The sequence below is a fragment of the Rhinopithecus roxellana genome, chromosome 14 (assembly GCF_007565055.1).
Source record: "Rhinopithecus roxellana isolate Shanxi Qingling chromosome 14, ASM756505v1, whole genome shotgun sequence".
Taxonomy (NCBI): domain Eukaryota; kingdom Metazoa; phylum Chordata; class Mammalia; order Primates; family Cercopithecidae; genus Rhinopithecus; species Rhinopithecus roxellana.
Window position 1 is genome coordinate 107,412,940 of NC_044562.1, and position 22,643 is coordinate 107,435,582.

General features: G+C 37.2%; 1 protein-coding gene across 1 annotated transcript in view; it reads left to right on the plus strand.

Moving 5' to 3' along the window:
* Nucleotides 1-3,455: 3,455 nt before the first annotated feature.
* CYTIP (cytohesin 1 interacting protein) overlaps nucleotides 3,456-22,643 on the plus strand; it is a 29,910-nt gene continuing 10,722 nt past the window's right edge. Inside the window, exons 1-6 of the mRNA XM_010363225.2 lie at nucleotides 3,456-3,704; nucleotides 13,263-13,312; nucleotides 13,573-13,627; nucleotides 17,081-17,183; nucleotides 17,391-17,484; nucleotides 20,629-20,698. Coding sequence (XP_010361527.1) covers nucleotides 3,531-3,704; nucleotides 13,263-13,312; nucleotides 13,573-13,627; nucleotides 17,081-17,183; nucleotides 17,391-17,484; nucleotides 20,629-20,698 — 546 coding nt within the window. The 5' untranslated portion in view covers nucleotides 3,456-3,530. The remainder of the gene's footprint in view (nucleotides 3,705-13,262; nucleotides 13,313-13,572; nucleotides 13,628-17,080; nucleotides 17,184-17,390; nucleotides 17,485-20,628; nucleotides 20,699-22,643) is intronic.

The following is a 22,643-nucleotide window of genomic DNA, read 5'->3' on the forward strand; positions in this document are numbered from 1 at the left end:
TCAGATCTCAGCCTTACCCTTATGACTTCATTTAACCTCAAATGATTCCTTAACTTCCTTATAGGCCCTATCTCTAAATACAGACACACTGAAGCTCAGGGTTTTAATGTATGAATTTTTGGGGGACACAACTTAGTCCATAGCCTTTAAAGCAGCAGAGCTAGGATTTGAATCTAAGTAGTGTGGCACTGGAACCCTGTTGTCAACCCTCTTACAGCTGCCTAAGATTTTCATAGATGATTATAAGGTTGGCTCAGTTTGTCTTGCAAACCTTTCCCACCTTTCTTTCTCTGTCCCATGTTTTAGGCATATTCCTCTCACCTGACTCTACCAAATTTCCATGTTGTAGGCCCTCAGTGTTCACCTCATTTGTACTAAAGATAAATTCCTTCCAAGGGTATTTGCATATTTATGAACACAATGTTCCAAATAAGAGGCATGCCCCACATAACAAATATTAGCTTTTAGAGCATATGGCAGATGCGACGTATTTTTTTTTTTTTTATTTTTTATTTATTTATTTATTTTATTTTTATTTTTTTATTATTATTATTTTTTATTATACTTTAAGTTCTAGGGTACATGTGCATAACGTGCAGGTTTGTTACATATGTATACTTATGCCATGTTGGTGTGCTGCACCCATCAACTCGTCAGCATCCATCAATTCATCATTTATATCTTGTATAACTCCCCAATGCAAGCCCTCCCTCCTCCCCCCTCCCCCCTCCCCATGATAGGCCCCAGTGCGGCCTTTTGGCTAAGATCAAGTGTAGTATCTGTTCTTATCAGATGCGACGTATTTTTAAGAGACTTTGTCCTCATCTCTCAGATCACCCCTTAGTGAAAATTGTAGCACTTTGGAATATGAGCTTGTAGTACATACATTTCCTACCAAATTAATTAATTTTTTCCTTATTAATACCACAGAACACAGTTGTTTAATTCATTTTGTTTAATGTCTACTGCTTCCACCTTTCTCTTTTTATTAACATTTATTGAACAATTTTTGTATATAGGACATAAAGTATACATTTAAAGATAAATGTATACATTTAAAGATAAATTGCTTTCAAGGAATTAGACATTAGCAGAGAAACAGACTTGTATACAATTAACTAGTGACCTAACTAGAATATATTAAATCTCAAAAGAAGAATCTAAAAAATGATATGACATTTTAGAGAATGAAATCAGATAATATAAAATAATTTTTATTTCATTTTATTTTGTGAACAGTGAGATACTCCTGAAATCTTTCGAGTACCTAGATAGGTTGATCCAATTCATTTCCAGAATCACCTCTCCAAAATAAAGAGGAGGCTGAAGGGGAAGAGAGTCTGGTCTATTATAATTTTCCTAAGGTAAATCCTAAAAGAATAGAGATGTTCTAAACAGTAGAACACCTTAGTAAGTCAAGGATTTGTTGTTTGGAAGTCACATCTCCCTTAAAAGATTACTGTTTCTCCACCCTTTATCACAAAGGACACTTTTGATCAGGATATTAGTGACTGGCATGACACAGGCAATGGCAGAACAGGGAACTGACCAATAAAAATAGACTAGGTCATAAATTTGTAATTAACAGGTGTGACCATGTTGATATGGGTTGGTTGGATGTCAGAGCTGCTTTTGACCCTTGTTTTATATCCAGAGATCCCATGATTTGAAAAATTTTACTTGTTAAACACATTTTGTGAGTTAAGTAATAAGTAAATTATTTTCCAGTTTCTTAATTGAATGATGATCTATGATTTACATCAGCTTAAGGTCAGTATAACAATGAATTGATACAATTTTAGTGATCATTTATAAAAATGGGTGAGTCAGTTGGCCTAAGTGCGTGGCCCTATATTAAGCAAATGTGTAATTTCCATTTGGCATTTTAAAATATTAAGAATAAATATTAAAAATATTTATCTAACTTTATCAAATTCCTAGGGTACAGTGGACTACTGTCGTCCATTAATAGTGTTGATTTAATTTATGTGCCTCATAGTCTGGAAGTGTTTTTAAAATCAATCTCTCTCTCTCTCTCTTCCTAATACACACACACACACACACATACACACACACACACACACCCCCCACATATACCTGTATACATATCTGTACATATCTATAAATACAGATTTTACGTGAATGTCTTTATAAGTGATGTATTCTTTAGTTGCCAAGGTATTTACCACTCCCTTTTGCCTTACATATTTATGTTATGCACCTGGCTTCTGAAAACATGTGTTTTTAATTTCTGATTTAGACAGTTGTACGTTTTTGGTGATATCACTTTGTCCATGTCAAAATTCAATTCCAGTATAATGAGTCATGCTGTGATAGAGTTTTAAAAATCTATAATTGGCTTCAACTTTTGAAGCACTATTAATTCAGATTTTACTATTTATATTTGGCAATTTCTACTTGAGTTGAATCCATCTTCACTTCCAGTACGCACACATTCCATTTTAGTTCAAAGATTTGCTAACTCTTTTAAATGCTAGTATTGACCTTCAGAGATTTTAAAAAGCACATTTGACTTTTTGTGCCACGTAAAACTTCTCTTGTTGACTTTTGTTTCGATTCTTCCTTTTACTTGCCTCCCCTACTCCTCCACTGAAACCAGTTCTCTCAAAACTACCTACCCCCAACCTCAGCCAAAGGAAAAAAAAAAAGCATCTGTGATCTTGAGTACTTGGTGATGGTGCCCTTGACACATATGCACATGCAGGGACCAACAGGCAACATTCTTGTGCCACCTTGGTTTGCCTGTTACCTTCCTGCCCACTCCTTTCCTCCCCTGGGACCACTTTCTGATGCTGCTCCAAAGTCTTGTCTAAGAAATGGCAACATTGTGCCCTAAATGTGCTGACTTTCCCTTCCCATTGTACTTTGTAAAGATCATGGGTAATTTTAGTACGGACGAAGTAGCAAAAGGACAACCAGAAGAATGCTGAATGGTTACAACCCCAGTGGCAGATATAATGTCTTTTTGATGAACATTAATGATCTAGGGTATACTTCAGGGAAAGTACTTTACAAGGACTTCGAGAGAGAACATTATGACCGGCACCTGTAATTCTTGCCTATATTCACAAGAACTGAATGTCCTTGTGTGCTGACTTTTGCATTGCATTGCTAATGTTAAATAAGAGAATGGATGGGAAACAAATGGTAGTGCTTGGGGACATTTTTCTATCTTCTCTAAAGAAAAAAATGGCAAATGGTGTGAATGCAACTTGCCACAAAACATAAAAGTGTAAGAGTTCCGCTGTTTGAGGTGAAAAAATACGTTTTTTTTTTTTTAATTGTAAAAATTAGCTCCAGGTTCTCTCAGGAGCTTAAAGAAAAAAAGCTTTGAGAAATGGGAGTGAATTGCAAGATAGGGTTTGTGTAACAGGTTCCTCAAACCACAGAGGTCACATGGGCTCTTTCTGCTTTGCTACTTTTGATTACTTGTCAGAGTTGTACTTTTAGCTTCCCCCATCCTGCAAGGCCACTCAACCATGTGCTAGCTGGAGTGATCTTGATTCACAATGTCTTTACAAAGGCTCCTGCAACACAGCAGCAATGGCAATTTGGCGGACTTCTGTGCTGGGCCAGCGTATAACTCTTACTCCACACTCACAGGTAGCCTTACGATGGACGATAATAGAAGGATTCAAATGTTGGCAGACACGGTGGCTACTCTACCTCGGGGACGAAAGCAGGTATGATTGCTATTTTGTACCTTTTAGAGTGTTCACGTTCTCTTGAGGGCAGAGTGATATGTTTGTCTGACTTCATACTAATAGTGATATTTTAGAGGCTTTGAAATTAGTGGCTGATTATTATGGGCGAAGGAGGTGAGATGCTCAGGGAGCTGGGTGAACCAGTCCAAAGATTTGAGACCACAATCAAACGTTTTTTTCAAGGCAAAAATTAGTTTGTTTTTCTCATTTGGAGAAGTGCTCAGATAAAATAAAAATCATTAAGCATAACAAACTTGAAGATGGTTTATATAGATACAACCAGTATGAGAATTAATGATCTTTTCCCCATTGTGTCTCCCTTGATCCTTTCCCTTCCATCCTCACTTGCAGTCCTTGATGGTCATTTCAGTTCATAATCAAATAAGAAATACTTTTTTTGAGGACAAATTTTGTTGACTAATTATCTTCAGCTCTAGGGCACTGGCACATACCTCATGCTATTGGAAAGTAAGATTTTGTTTTGTTTTGTTTTTTGGATAAATGAGTGCCAGATTGAATATCAGCTCACCACTTAGTGACTGTGAGATCTTGAGCAAGCCACTTGCCTCTCTAAGCTTCAGTTTCCTTTTTTCTAAAATGGAGTTAATAATAGAACCACCCTTATTGGGTTCTTATGTTGGTTAAATAAGGAACTGTGCAGTGCCTAACACAGTGACTGGCATTCAGTGTGTGCTTATTAAATGCCAGATTGTGCCATCTTAATATTTTTATTGCAAAGTTTGTCTCTAGGGATGAAAACTCATTTGGAAAAATCTATGTCTAACTGAATTTATTTTGATTTTTTGTTCTTCAATTTCTAGCATGTAAAAAAAATTTTTTTAACTATAATACCTCTTCAGAATTTTTTAAAACGACTTGCTCTAAATCCCCAGGTACATATTTGAATTTCGATATAGCATTTCTACAGAAAATATTTAGAATTGCCATAGAGCAAGAATTTTTGCACTTAAGTCTTGCATGTACATCATGTGCTTCTCTTAAGCCTTCTAAATTCAGGATTAGAGAGGTATGGCATAGTGGGAGAGACATGATCTTTTTGCAGTGATGTATATAGCTGATTCCTTGGCATTTTTCACAATGAAGATAAGGGCATAATTTTCCATGATTTGAATTATTGATCGTTCTCAATCTAAAGTGCTTTTATGATACAAACTTTAATGTAGTGATGAACATTTTATCAATCTACAACCTGTCTGAAGATAAAGCAACATGAGAAATGCCGACATCTTTTTTCAGTTTTCAGATATAAAGCAGTCAGATTTTCTTTATATTTGCCATGAAGCTATCACACTAACTATGGTTCACTTGATTAGGCTGTTTTTTTTTTTTTTTTTTTTTTTTTTTTTTTTTTTTTTTTCCTGAAGAGAGTGGGTACTTTCTGAATCAGGGTGGGAACTTTCCACCCTCTATGTCCTCCATACCTGCAACCTCACTCATTTGATCTACTCTCTACCCCATGCAATTCAATGCAACAGATAGTTTCTGAGCACCTACAAGGAGACAGACGTCATGCTAGAGTAGGAGGCAAAAAGACGAGAAGGGAATGTTTTCTACCCATATACTGTTTACAATTCAGTAAGCAGAAAGAATGGGTTTTCTGCAAAGTAAAACAACATGAATACTCTCATCCAAGTGAAACATCTTTAAATATAGCCTTGGAAATAGATATTCCAGATACTGAAGGGTATTCCAGAGCAAGGGAGAAACTGAAGCTGCGGCACAGATCCTGGTGCCTGGAGGATTTTTTGTGTAACAACACAATATTAAGTGTGTCAGGAGAACCTGGTTAGTGTGTAGGAGGTGAGAGGAGACCTCAGAGCTGGGCTGCTTTACAGAACACTTGGACAACTTCTCCTGAAAAAGCTGGCACGAGGGCCACTGAACATGTTTGAGAAGTAGAGGATTTCAGGAACCTTATTGTAGAAATGTGGTGGATTAATAAGTGAGTAGAGATTAGTGGTGAGGGAGGAACTTTTGCAGTAGTTGGAGAAAGCAGAAATGGGGAAACAGAAAGGAGACTGAAAAGCTTTAATATGAAAGGAACTGAAGGTGGAGGAGTCACATCTGGTTTAAGCCAGAGTGAAGATAGCATGAACTGAAAGAAGGCAATCAGTAGGAGAGGCTAATTATCAAAGGAAGATAAAGGCAGGGATTTTGGCATATGAAATGTACGTGTGTGTGTGTATGTACATATGTACATGTACACATATGTACACAGGCACACATCCCCATACTAATTAATTTATGCAGATGTTCTCATCTTTTCTAGGTCTTCTCATTCCCCTTCTCTCAAATTCTTTCATGTGGTAGACTCCCCATATCCAAACAGCTTTTTCTTACTGTTGTGAGAATTGCTTTAAAAAATAGCAAAACAAAACTTCTTGTACATGATAGTTCTGATTCTGTACAATTATCATCAATGAGACTTGATGCAAGTTTATCCCAACATTTCACAATCTTCCAAATGGATGTTCATTTCCTTTAACTGGTTTTTAGAGAATAATCACCCATTTGGCACTGACTAAATTGCAGGCAACAAGATCCTTGTGAGGCAATCACATGAGCAGGTGTTTCTCTGCCTACTGTTATTTTCAACACTTTCAGGGCTGACGTCAACAGCTCATACTTCTTGTTGTTGTTGGCTTTGGTTTCTGTAAAGCTATATCTGGTTAGCTTGTAGTTTCAAATTAGTCTTCAGAATCAATTGGGTGTTTACATTCAGAATTATTTAAAAATAGATTTCTCTGTGTGCATGTCATCTCACTACCTGTACTGGTAGGAAGTGTCAGACACCCCAGTATGGCTTCTGCTTGTGAACATAGTTTAAGGCAAAAGAAAGAAAATCTTTGCAATGGAAAGCTCGATAGGAAGGAGACAGGAGGAATTAAGGACAGCATCTATCAATGGCGCCAAAGAAGTAGTGATTGTCTTACCACCCACTCTCATAACTGTAGTACGTTGCTTTTGGAAAGCAGTTTTTACAGAATGCTATAGTGAGAACCAGGGACCTGACAAACAAGTCCACAAACTTTAGTGGTACCACAGACTGACTCTCTTTTTCTCATTTTCTTTTAGTTATCACTTTATTGCTAAATAGGCAACTTCTGGAATGCTGATTTCATCTACAAGTTCAGATAGGGAATGTGTGCTCTGCTCTGGGATGTGTACACTGCTGGGCAGGGCTCTGCCCTGCAGCGGCTTTCACGGTGTGTCCAGCAGCACACCCATTAGGTGCTGTAACTCCCAATTGTCCTGAACAACACCAAAGGATTTTAATCACTTCATGACAATTTTAGGTAGAAAACTGTGTTAATTTCACTACAAAAGACTTTGAAAACTATTCTTTAATCCATATTGTGGCATGCATGATCAATATCCAATAATTTATCTTGAAGGGGTCTGTAAGCCTACAGTCAGACCTTACTTGGAAATGGCAGTATTGTATTTCGGTTTCTCCGGGCACTTAACATTAGGCAATTAAGTTCAGCTCCATTATTTTGTTGCATCTTTGAACAGTCTGTGGAGCGTTGATATCCTAACGCTCCTTATTTAAAAGGGGGTGGGAGTGGCATGGAAGAATTAGGGAGTGAGGCAGGGGACTGGAAAGGCAGCAGAGCACATAATTTTGAGGACTTTGAAACAAATACCAGTGACAAAAAACCTCACTCTTGAATCAGTAGCCTCTTGTCAGCACCCTCCCCAACACTTTCAGGAGATGAGTATATAGAGTGGGGACCAAGAGGAAGTAACCCTCTGTAAGAGCCCCAGAGTGGCTACTGTTTTGAATTTTGAGCTTCTCTAAGGAAGGCTGGCTATCTGGCTGAGCTGCCAATTACTCCTATCTTTCAAAAATTGACAGCCGAAGTACTGGTCTTGGTTTCCCACTGAAGAGGAATGTGTGGAATCACTGCAGAGCAGAAGAAATTAAATTTTGAATATTAATGCCTGATCTTTTAGGTCATCTGACTAAAAACAGAAGAGATCGTAAGCCCAACCCTAGGTATCAGTGTATTATGGCTAGAAAGGAGTTAAGAAGCTTTGTCTATTCAGCAGTCATAATTGAATGTGTAGTTTGCAAGCCTGCCAAATTGCTAAACCTAGATTTCTCATATTAGATAATGTGTAATAAAAGACAGCTGTTGCCAGCATATGCTGTGAATTGCACACCAGTTCCTCATTCATGATTTTTGGTGCCATCACTACAACCCTTAGAAAAGGCTCTGCCTGGGAGGGCTGTCTGGGGAACATAGACCCCACTGGTCAGATCCTTGAATAGGGCTGTTCACCCTAGGGACACGGGTGCAGGAAAGACTTTTTTTTCCAAGGTGCAAAACCCTTGATAAGATCTTAGACACACTTCATTTCACTTTAGGCAGGTAGTTTGGTGTGTGAGGTAGGTCGAACCCTGGGAACATTCCTTTCCCAGGGAATGGAATCTGGGCTGTCAGACTCATCGCCTGAGTCTGACAGCCCAGATCACAAACAAGTAGGCTTTGTGTCAAGATGTGGCACGTGTCAGAGAATTTGACGGTACTTAATTTATTTAAATTGTTTTTTGTTTAAGTGTTAGGTGCTTGAAACAGCCTCTTAGCTAATACAGAATGGAAACTAATTTGTAATTTGACTTAATCTGACTTTTGGTGTTGCTGATAACCCAAATCAGTCAGTCCACAGGAATTGAAAATCTGCTATGTTTCTCATGTTGTGCTAGACAAATATTTTCATCTTTAACTAGTCAATTAGCTAGATAGAAAGGTTAGAAGTAGAGTGGTAGGGGAAATATCTATAGAGGTTTCAGGTCTGTCCTGTGGTTTAAAAGATTTTACGTTTGAATCTATCCAGAATGACTTTTGATTCAAAAGACAGGTTGGATGAAATCTTGAAGTTCCTAATAGATGCATTGATTTCTGGCATAGTAAAAGGGCATTTAAAATTGACAAGGTGAAAAATTTTACTAATAATTTATTAATTCTTACCACCATTCATCCACTTAGCAGTTATGTACTGAGGCACTACTATAATTGTTTTCTATTAGTACTTTTTCTATACTTCTTGTTTTGGATTGAATTTTTTTTTGTTCTTGTCTGTTTTCTTTCATTGTAACTTTTTTGATTTTTAAAATTTGTATTTATTTAGTTGATATATAACATACATACTCATGGTATACACAGTGATGTTTTGATACATAGAATATATAGTGATCAGATCAGGCTAATTAGCAAATCCATCATCTCACACAATGATCATTCCTTCGTTTTGGGACTGTTGAATATCCTCCTTCTAACTATTTGAAACTAGTACATGATATACTATTGTTAACTATAGTTAGCCTACAGTATAGAGCACTAGAACTTATTCTTCCTATCTAGCTGTAATTTTGTATCCTTTAAAAAATGTGTCCCTATCCATTTCTTCCCCCAACCCTTCCCAGCCTCTAGTATCCTCTGTTCTACTTTTTACTTCTATGAGATCAACTTTTTTTTAGCTTCCACATATGAGTGAGAACATGTGGTGTTTAACTTTCTATTCCTGGCTTATCTCACTTAACATAATGTCTTCCAGTTCAATCCATGTTGCTGTGAATGACAGGATTTCATTCTTTTTTATGGCTGAATTGTATTCCATGGTGTATATATACCACATTTTCTTTATCCATTCATCTGTTGTTGGACACCTAGGCTGATGCCATCTCTTGGCTATTGTGAATAGTGCTGCAATAAACATGGGAGTGCAGATGTCTCTTCGATATAATGATTTCCTTTCCACTGGATGAATTCCCAGTAGTGGGATTGTGGGATCATATGGTAGTTCTATTTGTAGTTGTTTGAGGGACCTCCATACTGTTCTCCATAGTGGCTGCACTAATTTACATTCCCACTAACAGTGTATAAGAGTTCCCTTTTCTCCTTATCTTCACCAGCATTTATTATTCATTGTTGTTTTGATAATAGCTATCCTAACTAGCATGAGATGATACCTCATTATGGTTTTAATTTCCATTACCCCAATGATGAGTGATACTGAGCATTTTTCATATATTTGTTAGCCATTTGTATGTCCTTTCTTTCTTTTCTTTCTTTCTCTCTCTCCTCCTTCCTTCCTTCCTTCCTTCCTTCCTTCCTTCCTTCCTTCCTTCCTTCCTTCCTTCCTTCCTTCCTTCCTTCCTTCCTTCCTTCCTTCCTTCCTTCCTTCTCTCTCTCTCTCTCTCTGTTAATTTGAGATGGAATCTCACTCTGTTGCCAGGCTGGAGTGCAATGGCATGATCTCAGCTCACTACAATCTCTGCCGCCCGGGTTGAAGTAATTCTTACAACTCACCTTCCTGAGTATCTGGGATTACAGGCACCTGCCATCATGCCCGGCTAATTTTTGTATTTTTGTAGAGACGGGGTTTCACCATGTTGGCCAGGCTGGTTTTGAACTCCTGACGTCAGTTGATCCACCCTCCTCGGCCTCCCAAAGTGCTGAGATTACAGGTGTGAGCCACCATGCCCAGTCTTGTATGTCTTCCTTTGAGGAATGTCTGTTCAGATCATTTGCCCATTAAATTTTTTTTTTTTTTATCTTGAGGTATTTCAGTTCATTATATATTCTGGATATATAAATGAGTAGTTTGCAAATATTTCCTTCCATTCCACAGGTTGTCTTTTCACTCTGTTGATTGTTTGCTGTGCAGAATCTTTTAAATTTAATATAACCCATTAGTTTATTTTTGCTTTTGTTGCCTGTTTTTTGAAAGTCTTATTCTTAAAATTTTTTCCCAGTCCAATGTGCTGAGGCATTTCCCCTATGTTTTCTTCCAGTAGTTTTATTGTCTCAGGTTTCACATGAAGGTTTTGATCCATTTATTCATTTTCAGTTGATGTCTGTATAGAGTGAGAGGTATGGTCTAGTTTCTTTCTTCTGCATATGGATATACAGTTGTCTGTTTTCTTTCATTTTTAAATCTTGCTACATATTTAAGATTTTTAAATTTTACTTTATGCATTTTAGTGATTATCCTTGAGTTTTTCCATGATATTGAATTTAAGAAAGGACAATGTTGAAGACTATCTTTACATATTTCTCCTGAACTTGAATATTTAACTTGGCTCTTCAACCACCTCAGATTCTTCCACTTTCATTTAGTAGTTTATATATTTTTATCTATTTCTCTGTTTTTAAGTTTCCATTCTATTCCAGGCCCTGTGCTGGGCATTGAGGCAGAAAGTAAAACAAATAACATTCCCCAAGAGGCCCAAATCACACAGATGATTATGTACAGATGTGAAGTATTTGATCCAGTATGCATTTCATATAAATATATACATATATGTATACATATATATAGCTCTCTCTATATGGATATTTGAATAATATGAATACTGATAGCAAGAGTAATATTTTAAAAATATAAGCCCTTATTTGTGGAGGTATAAGATACTTTTTTAATACAAAGAATAAAAAAATCCCTAGTTATGATTATATAATTTGAATTAAGGGTGGAAAACAAGCAGCTGAAGATGATAAAAATAGATTAAGAAGATATGAGTACGGCTGGGTGCGGTGGCTCAAGCCTGTAATCCCAGCACTTTGGGAGGCTGAGACGGGCGGATCACGAGGTCAGGAGATGGAGACCATCCTAGCTAACATGGTGAAACCCCGTCTCTACTAAAAAATAAAAAAATTAGCCGGGCGAGGTGGCGGGCGCCTGTAGTCCCAGCTACTCGGGAGGCTGAGGCAGGAGAATGGCGTAAACCCGGGAGGCGGAGCTTGCAGTGAGCTGAGATCCGGCCACTGCACTCCAGCCTGGGCGACAGAGCGAGACTCCGTCTCAAAAAAAAAAAAAAAAAAAAAAAGAAAAGAAAAGAAAAAAAAGAAAATATGAGTACAATATAAGGGAGAGACTGAGAATGCTTGGAAATATCAAGTTTGTGGCTCTCTTCTGCAAGGAGGCCCACTAGATGAATAGTTACTATCCTTGTTAACGGTACATACGAAGTACAAAATCAGGTTACAACAAACCATACCAATCCTTGTAGGCATTCCACAGTTAGTGCTTATAAACTGAAAAGAGTTACTTTTTAGCAAGACTAGGGAATCTTTTTGGGTCTGAGCAATCTATTTCAGTCTTCATTGCAACATAAGTGAGTTGAAGCCCAGAACTAACAATAGAGGAAAATATAATTAATTTACAGCAAATTGGCAAGAAGAGATCACCTCTCTATAACATTAAGCTTACGGACTGGTGGCTGAATTCTTAACACTGGTCCCTTCCAGGAAATGTGTGAAAATGCTGGCATTTGGTACCTGGTAATGCAAATTTCCCACAGTGGTGTAGGCTTCACTCCTAATGAATGTCTTAATAAGCATTTCATTTGTGTAACTTGTCACATAAGCATTAATATCTTCTACATATTTTCCCCCTTCTAGTTTTCATCCTTTCCTTATTTTATTTTGCTTTGTCTGGACTGACTATGCATTGATCTCTTGATATTTTATGTGTTCATTTATATATGACAGCCATTTCAGGTTGACAATTAAAAACCCTGGGTTAGCTAGTAGCTTATGTGTTGGGCTCTTGAACCAACACTTGAGAATAGGGCTAATAAACATTTTCTGGACAAAGAAACAAACAAACAAACCAAAAAAAAAAAAAAAAAAAACCCACAAAAACTGCTGCAATTTTCCTAAAGATTAAGTTGTCACCTTTTGTTGATGCTGCTTCTGTTTACAGCGGTAGAATGTGTCCTGAAAGCTTATGTTTATATGATCTTTTCTGAAAGTGCAGAGGAATGAAGGTGATATTATTTATACCATTTATACTATTCTGAGGTTTCTTTCCTTTCTTGGCTGGAAATTTCACTTCAGTCTTCCAAAACTACTATAAAAATAAATCATAAGCAGAAATGAGGTTTTGAGTTCCTGGTTTTACCTGAATTGTGTGTGTGAGTTGATGGTTTAGAGATTACTTTATCCTACTAAAAACAGTAACATGTTGAATTATTATAGTAAACACAGTCATTTCATCATCATCTTCAAAAACTATAAAGTATTTGGGTTTCATATGCCATTCTACGTATGCTATTTTTCTTTGGATTTCAGTGTGATTACAAATTGCTATGGTTAATCTTTCAGAGGCTGTTTTAAATACAGACCAGAGAGGAAGTTCTCTTTGGGAGCTTTGGAGTTTTGCCACATTATATTAACTCTTTTGCCACATTGTATTACTATCTAAGCCTCTTTCAATCTTTTAATTGGAATGCCTAGAATCCTGTCTCCCTACTCTCCTCTGCTGTCACTAGAGAATGTAGAGAATGGAAATGGCTGGCTTTATGCAACAATTTCCCAGGAGCTGGGCCAAAGAAGGTGGTAAAGAACGGGGTGTGTGTGTGTCAGTGTGTGTGTGTGTGTGTGTGTGTGAGAGAGAGAGAGAGAGAGAGAGAGAGAGAGAAGAGAGAGAGAGAGAGAGATTTAGAACATTTTACAGTGTATCTTGAAGACCCTGGGATAACTATATGCTTTTTGTATTTTTCAGCTTGCTTTGACCAGATCAAGTTCTTTAAGTGACTTTTCCTGGTCTCAAAGGTAAAGAGATTGAATTATTTTTTGTCTCTCCCAAAATATTTAGGAACACAGCTCTCCAGACTGTTTCTTTCTCTCTCTCCCTTTCTCTCTCTCTCTCTCTCTCACACACACACACAGACACACACACAGAATCTTACATACTACAATTTACATAAATGTCAGTTATTTTTAATTGTGACAGTTATTTTTAATGATAAATCTGTGCCAAATGTGATACTTTAATTTTCATGCAGTTTCTTTTTTAAACATTTTTATTACAGAAAGCTTGTTACTGTGGAGAAGCAGGATAATGAAACATTTGGATTTGAAATTCAGGTGGGCAGTTTTCACATTTTCTAGATTTCCAAGGAAGAAAGTGGCATTGGTAGTGTCATGTTATGTGCAAAGAAATAATGAAGTTAGGATTAGAGAATGATGGAGTCTATGATTTTATTCAGTGTGTGCTTGTTTGGGGGTAGTTTTTCAGTGTGTTGAGTATTATTAAGGAAGGAAAACATCGAAGATGATAACATAAAACCCCCGAGATATGTTCAACAGTTTGTGTATAGTTACTTCGGTCTTCCCTTAAGTCCCAGACTGATCAGAAACGGTTGGTATCAGCCAGGTCTTAGATAAGAGAGTGAAATACATTTTACAGATGTGCATTTGATATATTTGCATTTTGAATGTGTTTTGCATAATCATATTGTTATACTGTATATCAGATTTTAAATATTTACTTTGGCATTCAAGAGACACTCGAAAGACTATACATCTGTGTATATGGAATGCATATATTCATGGATAGCTCCTGGTGCGTTTTGCTGCTAAAGAGTTCATATTGTACATGATGAGAAACTTGTAGCTTTTTTTTCCTAATGACAATGCTTTATAATTGTTATTTGAAACACTTGAGAACATTTGGCTCTACTTGCAGATTGCCTCATGCTGTAGGAAATTTTTAAGTCTTTATAAGTTTCAGCATAATTGCCTAAGAATTTCATTGCTTATTTGCTGTCTGCTTTTTCATGAACACATTTGTAAAGTGGGTGAGGTAGGTCAAATGAAATCTAACCCAATTAAGTGTGACAGTAGTAGCTTAAGCATTTCTGGTTTTTTTTTTCATAGTACGTTTGCATGTCTTTTGGATGTGTTTTGCATAATCATATTCTTACACTCTATATCAGATTTTAGATCTTAGCTTTAGTGCTGCTTTCAGAAAACTTTGGTGTGATATCAGCCCCACAATTGGAAAGTCAGTGTGTATTTTAAGATTAGGAACAGGAAACTGCTAAGTAAAACATGTTTTATGAGTAAAGAAACAAAATGGAACTCTAGCTGCAATGAAGACAGAGAAGGCACTTTGAAAAGAGGATTGCTTCCACTTTCTGAACTCTTCTACTTTTAAATTTGGTGAAATCTGTAATTCACTACAGTAATTGTTGAAATCTATTAGGTTTTAGAAGCATAGTACTCCCTCTTATTCCCCAGTCGTATGAACTACGCCCTATTCTGTTGTAGAGACACTGCTTTTTGTCACTGCCTCTTTTTAAAGGAGAATTATCCTCAAGGATGTGCAGCAGTGGCTACTGAAAACAGGACGAAAGACTACTCGCCTGTCTTTATTTTTCTTACACTGCTATAATATATGTATATTATATGTCACTACTTTCTTAAGTTTTTCTCCCATACCATAAACACTTATTCTGCATGCAGCAAGAGTCAAAACTATGTCAGACCACAACACCAGCGAACCTTTGTAGATCAACATGAACTAAGGGCACCTCTAAATGGCAGCATGCATGTGTTATCTCTGCGATGCAGGAACCCACACTCCTGCAAATTCCCTCTGGTATATGCTCCCCATTGTCAAATACACACCGTAATCTATTCCCTAGTACTCATCAGATTGGCAGCAGTCAACAAATAGGAGACATGCTTCTGGGAACTTTTTGAAAATCAGATAGAATCTCATGTACCCATATTGTGCATGCAGTGTGAGTAAGTATTTGGGATGTGGCCTACTAGAGGAATGACACTTTGGAAGAGACCAGATCCATGGTTCTCCATGGGAGCTAGTTTTATGCTGCTTATGAGAATCATGCAGCCCGATAGGAATGCAGACTTTGGACTCATGCACACCTGAATTCATGTCCTCTCAATGACTGTCTTATGGGGTCCTTAGGAGTTTTAAATGAAACAATACATGCAATGTACCTAGTGATGTGCCTGGTACCAATAGAAGATCCACAAATGACAGGTAATAGAATGAATGTCACTGGGCATGAGAAAGGACAACGAGATCTTTGTGTCTCTAAGAAATGCAGGTGATCATTGTGTCACTGATCCCTTAGTAGGAGCTAGAAGACTGGATAAGGGAGAGAAGTATCCAATTAATACTTTCTGTAGCTTTGGGGTTTCTGTTTTTTTCTGTGTCTAACTACCAAATTTTACACCCAATGTGAACATATATGGAGGTGCCAGTTACATAAATCAACATGTTTCCACTGCACTGTACTCACTTTGATCTCTGGGAATGGAGGGTAGAGTCTCACTGCTAATGAGAATTGTTAGAACAGTGGTTTCCCAAAGGAGTGTCAGTTATATCTTTTGTTCATGTACCACATGAACTAGTTCAGTCTTTCATCTCCAGAAGGGTCTAGGCTGTACTGAGAAGACACCTGGCAGGAAAGCTGTTAATGAAGTTTCTGACATAGATGGGAACATAGTGCACGATCTTTTAAAGTCCCTTCCACCTTTAAGATATGGGGATTCTAAGTGCCTTATAGATTAGATAGAACTCCTTTAGAGGTGAACAGATCCAAATTTCTAGAAGTTGCTTGCATGTGGCTGACTTGTGGTGCCTCAGGGATTATTGAATAAGAAAGAATGAACATCAGACATTAACTTTTTCCCAAGGAAGTAGTACTTTAATGTAGCTTAATTTTAGGAATCAGATGTTTAAAAGACGTACCCTACTCAGAACACTGATTTTGCTTCTAAGTGGGACTAGACTTCATAATTTAAATGTGTGAAAAAAAGAAAATTATATTTGTTATAGGTCATTGGGACACTATATCTAGCAAACATTTATTCAGTGTTTTGGTATAATTAAAAATAAAAAAAACCCACCACCACCAAACTTCTTGTGCCTAATTGAGGCAAGAGTGGAAGCTTAACTTTTTCTAATTTAGTCGGGTGACTAATGAACCGGTGAGGATTCAGGACAGGCATACCAGAGGGTGCTCAGAAATGAAGGTAATTGAGTCAATTATAGTACTTTTGAATAAATGCAGGGCAGATTGTCATTATGTGCAGAACTCTGATTTAAAATAATCATTGTTGGCATGTCTCCTTGCTGCATGTGTACAATTTCATACTCCTATAATGAGTGTTTTAGCTTGGGAGAACCACATAGGGATTTTTCTCATTGCACTTGGCCATCGTTGTTTTATCCCATTGGGAAATGAGAAACTCAATTTTTAAAAATAAATATGTAATTATGACAGCATCAGGTGATATCTTGGGCTTGAAAATATAAAATCTTGAGCCACTTTCATTTCACTTTCTTTCTTGTGACAGATGTCTTTATGAATGGAGTTGGCTACAGATTGTCTGGTAGAATTGCAAAATTGATACCTTGATTCAGTTTATAGTGGAAATCCTTTCCAAATTGTCCTTTGGACTTACCTGTTATACTGCTTAATGATAGTTGACATCATTTTAAATTTTGGCAAACAGATGTTGAGGTTGTTAAATAGTAACTATATATCACCTTAATTTTTACAGTCTTACAGTCCCCAGAATCAGAATGCCTGCTCCTCGGAAATGTTCACTTTGATATGCAAAATACAGGAGGACAGCCCAGCTCACTGTGCTGGCCTGCAAGCTGGTAACTTAAATTTTTGCTCATGTTAGGAATCGTTTAAATAGAAAGAAAATAAAATGTTTTGAGAGTGAAGGTCAGGATGTATTCGTTGCTTTGAGTTTTCTTGGCTCCTTTATGTTTTTAAGACTTGGAGCTGCTTGTTTCATTTGCATGTCAGGAGGTATTATTTAACTAACCAACATAACACTCATTTTTCTTGGCATCTCCCAGGTGATGTCCTTGCAAATATCAATGGTGTGAGCACGGAAGGTTTTACCTACAAACAAGTCGTTGACCTGATCAGATCGTCTGGAAACCTGCTAACGTAACTATCTGTCTAGTTCCCATGGGGCTTCAAAATGTTATGTTTTCTCATAATGCCTGATGAGTGAATAAATAGGCTTTTTGTTCAGCATCACAAGACAGGGGGAGGCAGTGCACTGGAGCTTTAGAGTGGGGTACAAATATTATCAGTTCCTTTTGTTTCTCAAGATTCCTCACACTTGAACATACTGTCAACATCTGAAGTCAGAGGACATCAATATCCCAAATGTCTGTGTGGGAAGGATGGCCTTTAAAATGTATTTTTTTACGTTAAATTCAATTAAACTGGCACACATTCTCTTTAAACTGGGAGGAACTGATCCAATTTTCATGGTTGATATAATCCTGTGTAGCTAAAACAAATAAAAGGTCAGAAGGGCTGAGTTTTTCCTCTTATGTGACAAGCCACCTGTTTTTCTCTTCTAGTGTTCCATTTGGAAAGGAAGAATAGTCTGTTCAACCCTCCCCACCCTGAAACACACATACTCACACCATGTGTTCCAAATATTCCAAACTTTTGTTTTTTTTGAGATGGAGTCTTGCTCTGTCATCCAGGATGGAGTGCAGTGGCACGATCTCGGCTCACTGCAAACTCCGCCTCCCGGGTTCAGGCCATTCTCCTGCCTCAGCCTCCCGAGTAGCTGGGACTACAGGAGCCCGCCACCACACCCAGCTAATGTTTTGTATTTTTAGTAGAGACGGGGTTTCATCGTGTTAGCCAGGATGGTTTCGACTTCCTGACCTTGTGATCTGCCCACCTCGGCTTCCCAAAGTGCTGGGATTACAGGCATGAGCCACCGTGCCCGGCCCCAAACTTCTTGATAGAACAGTGGCTTTCCCAGTTAGAGGTCTGACTGATTTTTCTACCATAACAATACTAGCACCTAATAAAATCTTATTAGGATAGTTAAATGATGAAATTCGCTCATTCATTAAAATCATATTTATTGAGCAAATACTATGTTTCCAGCTCTGTGATAGGCTCAGGAGAGACCAAGATAAAGACTCTCTTCGTACATTAATAATTATGGAAGGAAATGGCTCAGAAAAGCCTGAAATTTAAGTAATGTTTATATTTCAGTTATTAATAACTACTATGAGAAAAGTACAAAACAGCAATGGCCTGTCATGCTGGGTGAGGAGGCTGCTAGTTTGGCTTAGATGTGTAAAGTGGTCTTTTCTGGGGAGGCGATATTTGAGTTGAGATCTAAATGAAGAGAAGGATGGTCAAATGAACTCCAGGTAAGAGCACTTCAGGCAAAGAGAGAGGTCTCTGAGTTCTCAAAATGGGCTTGACATGTACAAGGGAAAGAAAAAAAGACAGTATAATTGGTAGTTGATGGATTAGAGAAAGTATAATAAGAAATGAAGCCAGAGAGTTGGCCTGGGGACAGACCATGGATCCCTTTGGCCATGCCAACAAGTTTGGGTTTTATTCTGATTGAGGTGGGTCCTATGTTGTCTCATTTATTCTTCACAGCCACCCGTGAGGTTAATTTTATTCCTATTTATAGATGAAGTGCCTGAAGCTTAGAGAGGGCTTAGTTAAGTTCACATAACCAGTAAGTGATACGGTTGGGATCTGACCACCTGCTCTGGATGCCAGGATCTGTCCTTTTCAGCTATGGCTGCTCCTTGGAAGCTGCCAGTAGAAAATCTGCTGGATCCTCTTCAGTGATTCTGGTCTAAAACTTCAAAGGATGCTTTGGTTGTTTGTGAGAGTAGATATGAAAGATGGTGGTGGTAACAAATTGAGTCCATCTCTATAGGTCCTGTGAGTTCAGGGTAAAGGATGAGGCGTTCTTGCTCTAGAGAACCCTGGATCCAAAGGAGAGGAACCGTGCAGAGTCTGAGGGGAACTGCTGGTGGTTAGAGTCAGAAAGCATGTTCCACGTGGGTGAAGAGGGTAGATCATAGGTAAATAGGGGTGGTAGGTGGAGGTAACTGTTGGAAATTCAGGAAAATAGGAGACAGTCTGTGCAAATACTGAGCAAAATGGCCAAATCAATGGTTGCAGTTTTGCCCATACACATCTATTGCTTCAGCAGGTCAAATTGACATTCGATCCCAATGAAACAGATTCATATGGATTCCCATTATTTCTCAGAGAGTCAACATCACCTTAAGGAGAAAACAGAGAGCATTTGGCTTGCTACCACCTGATTATCCCTAGCACGATGCTATTAGAAATAGAGGAAAACTGATCTCCATATTTAATGCTTTTACTATGTCTTGAAAAATTCCTTGTATCTTTATAGAGTTACAGCTTAATTACAAGAAGGAACCTGAACCAACACTTTAAAAATTGGTGTGTGATTCACAAATGAAATTTTAAAATCATATTCAGATTGATGGTTTAGTAGTCAAAATAAAAGCCTTTAACTTGAACACACAGAACAAATCAAATCACTCAGAATGGAACAAGTATTTTATTTTTAGAAATGTGTATGGTGTAGGAAGAACAGAACACTGGTAAGTCGATAATTCTAGGATTAGAGTTTGTAAACTAAATGTTTTGAGATGAAAGAATCATATGAAGGTTATTATCTCATGATAGTTGTACTTCTGTTTCTTCTAGAACCAAAATTATAAGGAGATTTACAGAGGTAAAGGCTCCTAGAATCCGAGGGAGGAAAGGATTTCTCCCTCTTTCAAGAAGTAGCATGTTAATTCCATGGTTGTGAAAGTCCCTAGTGCCTATTGTTTCTGTTGTTGTGCCCCTTGTGTTCAGCATGGTTTCTAGAATCTGGTACATAGTAGATGCCCAATAAATGTTTACCAAGTGAGTAAGGTCATTCAGCTCATCCTCACAAGAACAGATTCTAGTAGAGAGCAGCCATCATTGTCACATAGTGACTTCTATAAAATAAGCTATAGTTTACAAATTAACTAGGATCCTTTCTTATAGCCACCTTCTCAAGGGGAGTTTTCCCCCATTTTCTTTCTCTGAATGTTATCAGAAGATTTGGCTTTGGTCCAGCTACTCGAAGTGCCATGAGAACTGTAACATTTATATTTCGTTTTTAGTATAGTATAGTGTGTGCTCAAAGTGTAGTACTCCATAATATGGTACTTATTTAAATGAATCACTCATGTTACTCACTCCCCACCTTCTTCTTCTTTTTATTTTTTTTTCTTAAAACAGGATAGAGACTCTTAATGGAACAATGATTCTGAAAAGAACAGAGCTTGAAGCAAAGCTGCAGGTTTTAAAGGTAATTTAATTTAATGCAGCGAGACACATTTTTCATCCTTGAATGTGTGAGTGGTAAAATAAAGATCTATTTGAGGAACTGAGATAGCCCTTGAAAAAGAAATGTCGTGATGAATCTAAACTGCTGAATTATCAAGAGCCGCACAATTACCTTCGGAGGAATATCAAATTCTGCAAATCAGTGTAAATCACTTTCTTCCTTCCTCCTTCTGTGTGTCTATGAGGCTCAGAAAGGCAACAGGAAGGCACGCCACTTGAACTCTTCATTAGTGCACCTGTGATCTCTGTTGATTTACATTTTGTTTGGAATTAAAACGAAAAAGGTCATTATTTTCCCAAGTGTGTTGGAGGCCCTGGGTTTTTCACTTTTTCCATGTCCTCTTTTGGAGTCCTTCTCTTCTGCCTCATTCTTAAAACAAAAACCTTGTCCGTCCAATCCTGTGACTGTCCTTGAATCTGCTTTCATTGGCAAATACACTAGCAACTTCAAAGGAGGAAGAAATTAGCATCCAAGAGATAGTAAATAATGCAGGATGTTCAGTGAAAATTCCCTGGGATGGCTTTTTGAGGCTTTTAAAAATCTCAGTTCTCTGGGCTGATGCGGGTCTCCTAAGCCATGAAGTCCAGACCCTCACTCATGCATCTGAGTTATAGTTCGGAAGACCTCTCTGTTTGTCTCAGTGACCTCTGCATCCCAATCTCCCCCTTGCAGAGAGACGAGGTAGCCAATCTGAGCAGAGACTGTAGTTTACTATAGGCAGGTTGCTTACTTTGGCTTTATTTAGCAACAGCTGAAATTTATTAGTTTTCTTCATGAAATATGAGCTTATTAATTATTGAGTCCAAGAGAGTGGATTTTATTTTGTATCTTTTTCTTCCTCCACATCCAATTCATCAACAAGTCTTGCTTTCTTCGTCAACATTGTTTTGGATACTCTTGCCACTGTGCTTATCTCTGTGGTTTGTTGAATCAATTTATAAAATTCCTTGAAAAAACCTCTGCTCCAATTTTGATAGGAATTGAATTGTGTTTATAAAATAAATGAGAGCAATTAAAATCTTTACGGCTTTCACTTTTCTCACTTTGAATTCAGGATCTCAATCTGTTTATTCAGATCTTTCATGGACTTCAAAAATATTGTGTAATTATCTTCCTATATTTTTACATGTCTTTTATTACATTCATTCTTGTTTACTTCCTCATTGTTCTTGCTATATTAATCTTTTAAATTTTCAGCCACTTATTGCTAATGATTTTGTTTAAATTTTTAAAAATTCAGTTTTGTTGAACTCCCTTTATTCTAATAATATTTTTTATAGATTTCCTTATGTGTTCCATATAGGTTTCTTATCATTTGCAGATAGTAAAATTTTGTGCCCCTTTAGCTCAATTATTGAAACTAATTTATTTTTCCTCTCCTATAGCATTGGCTAGGATCATCAATATATTGTAAATAATGATAATCTTATTGTTGACTTGAAAGAAAACATTTCTAAGATTTTTGTTACTACATTTTTATGAGGAGTAAACAATGCTTCATATTATATTTGAATTTAAAGTTAATTTGTTTTTGCAAAAGAAAGATAATCTTAGTGAACATCTTTTTTGAAAAGTTTAATTTTTTCACCTTTTCTTAGAAAAAAGAAATATTGAAAACAAGAATGAAAACTAGGGTTATATTCTATGGAATAAAGTACTAACTTGCACAAATCATTATTTCCTTCCTTTAAGCAATTTCTATCCTTTGCATGTTTTTGTCTTAAGTTTTAATGTACATACTTACCAATATATGAATTTTTCAGTATCTCCATCCTCTTCCAGAACATCATGAGCACCATACAATGTTTAAAATGCCCATTTAAGACCCTATATTCCTTATTATACTTACTTTAGAGAATTTGTATCAATTTTTTAAAGTACAAAATACAGATTTTTGTTCTATAGC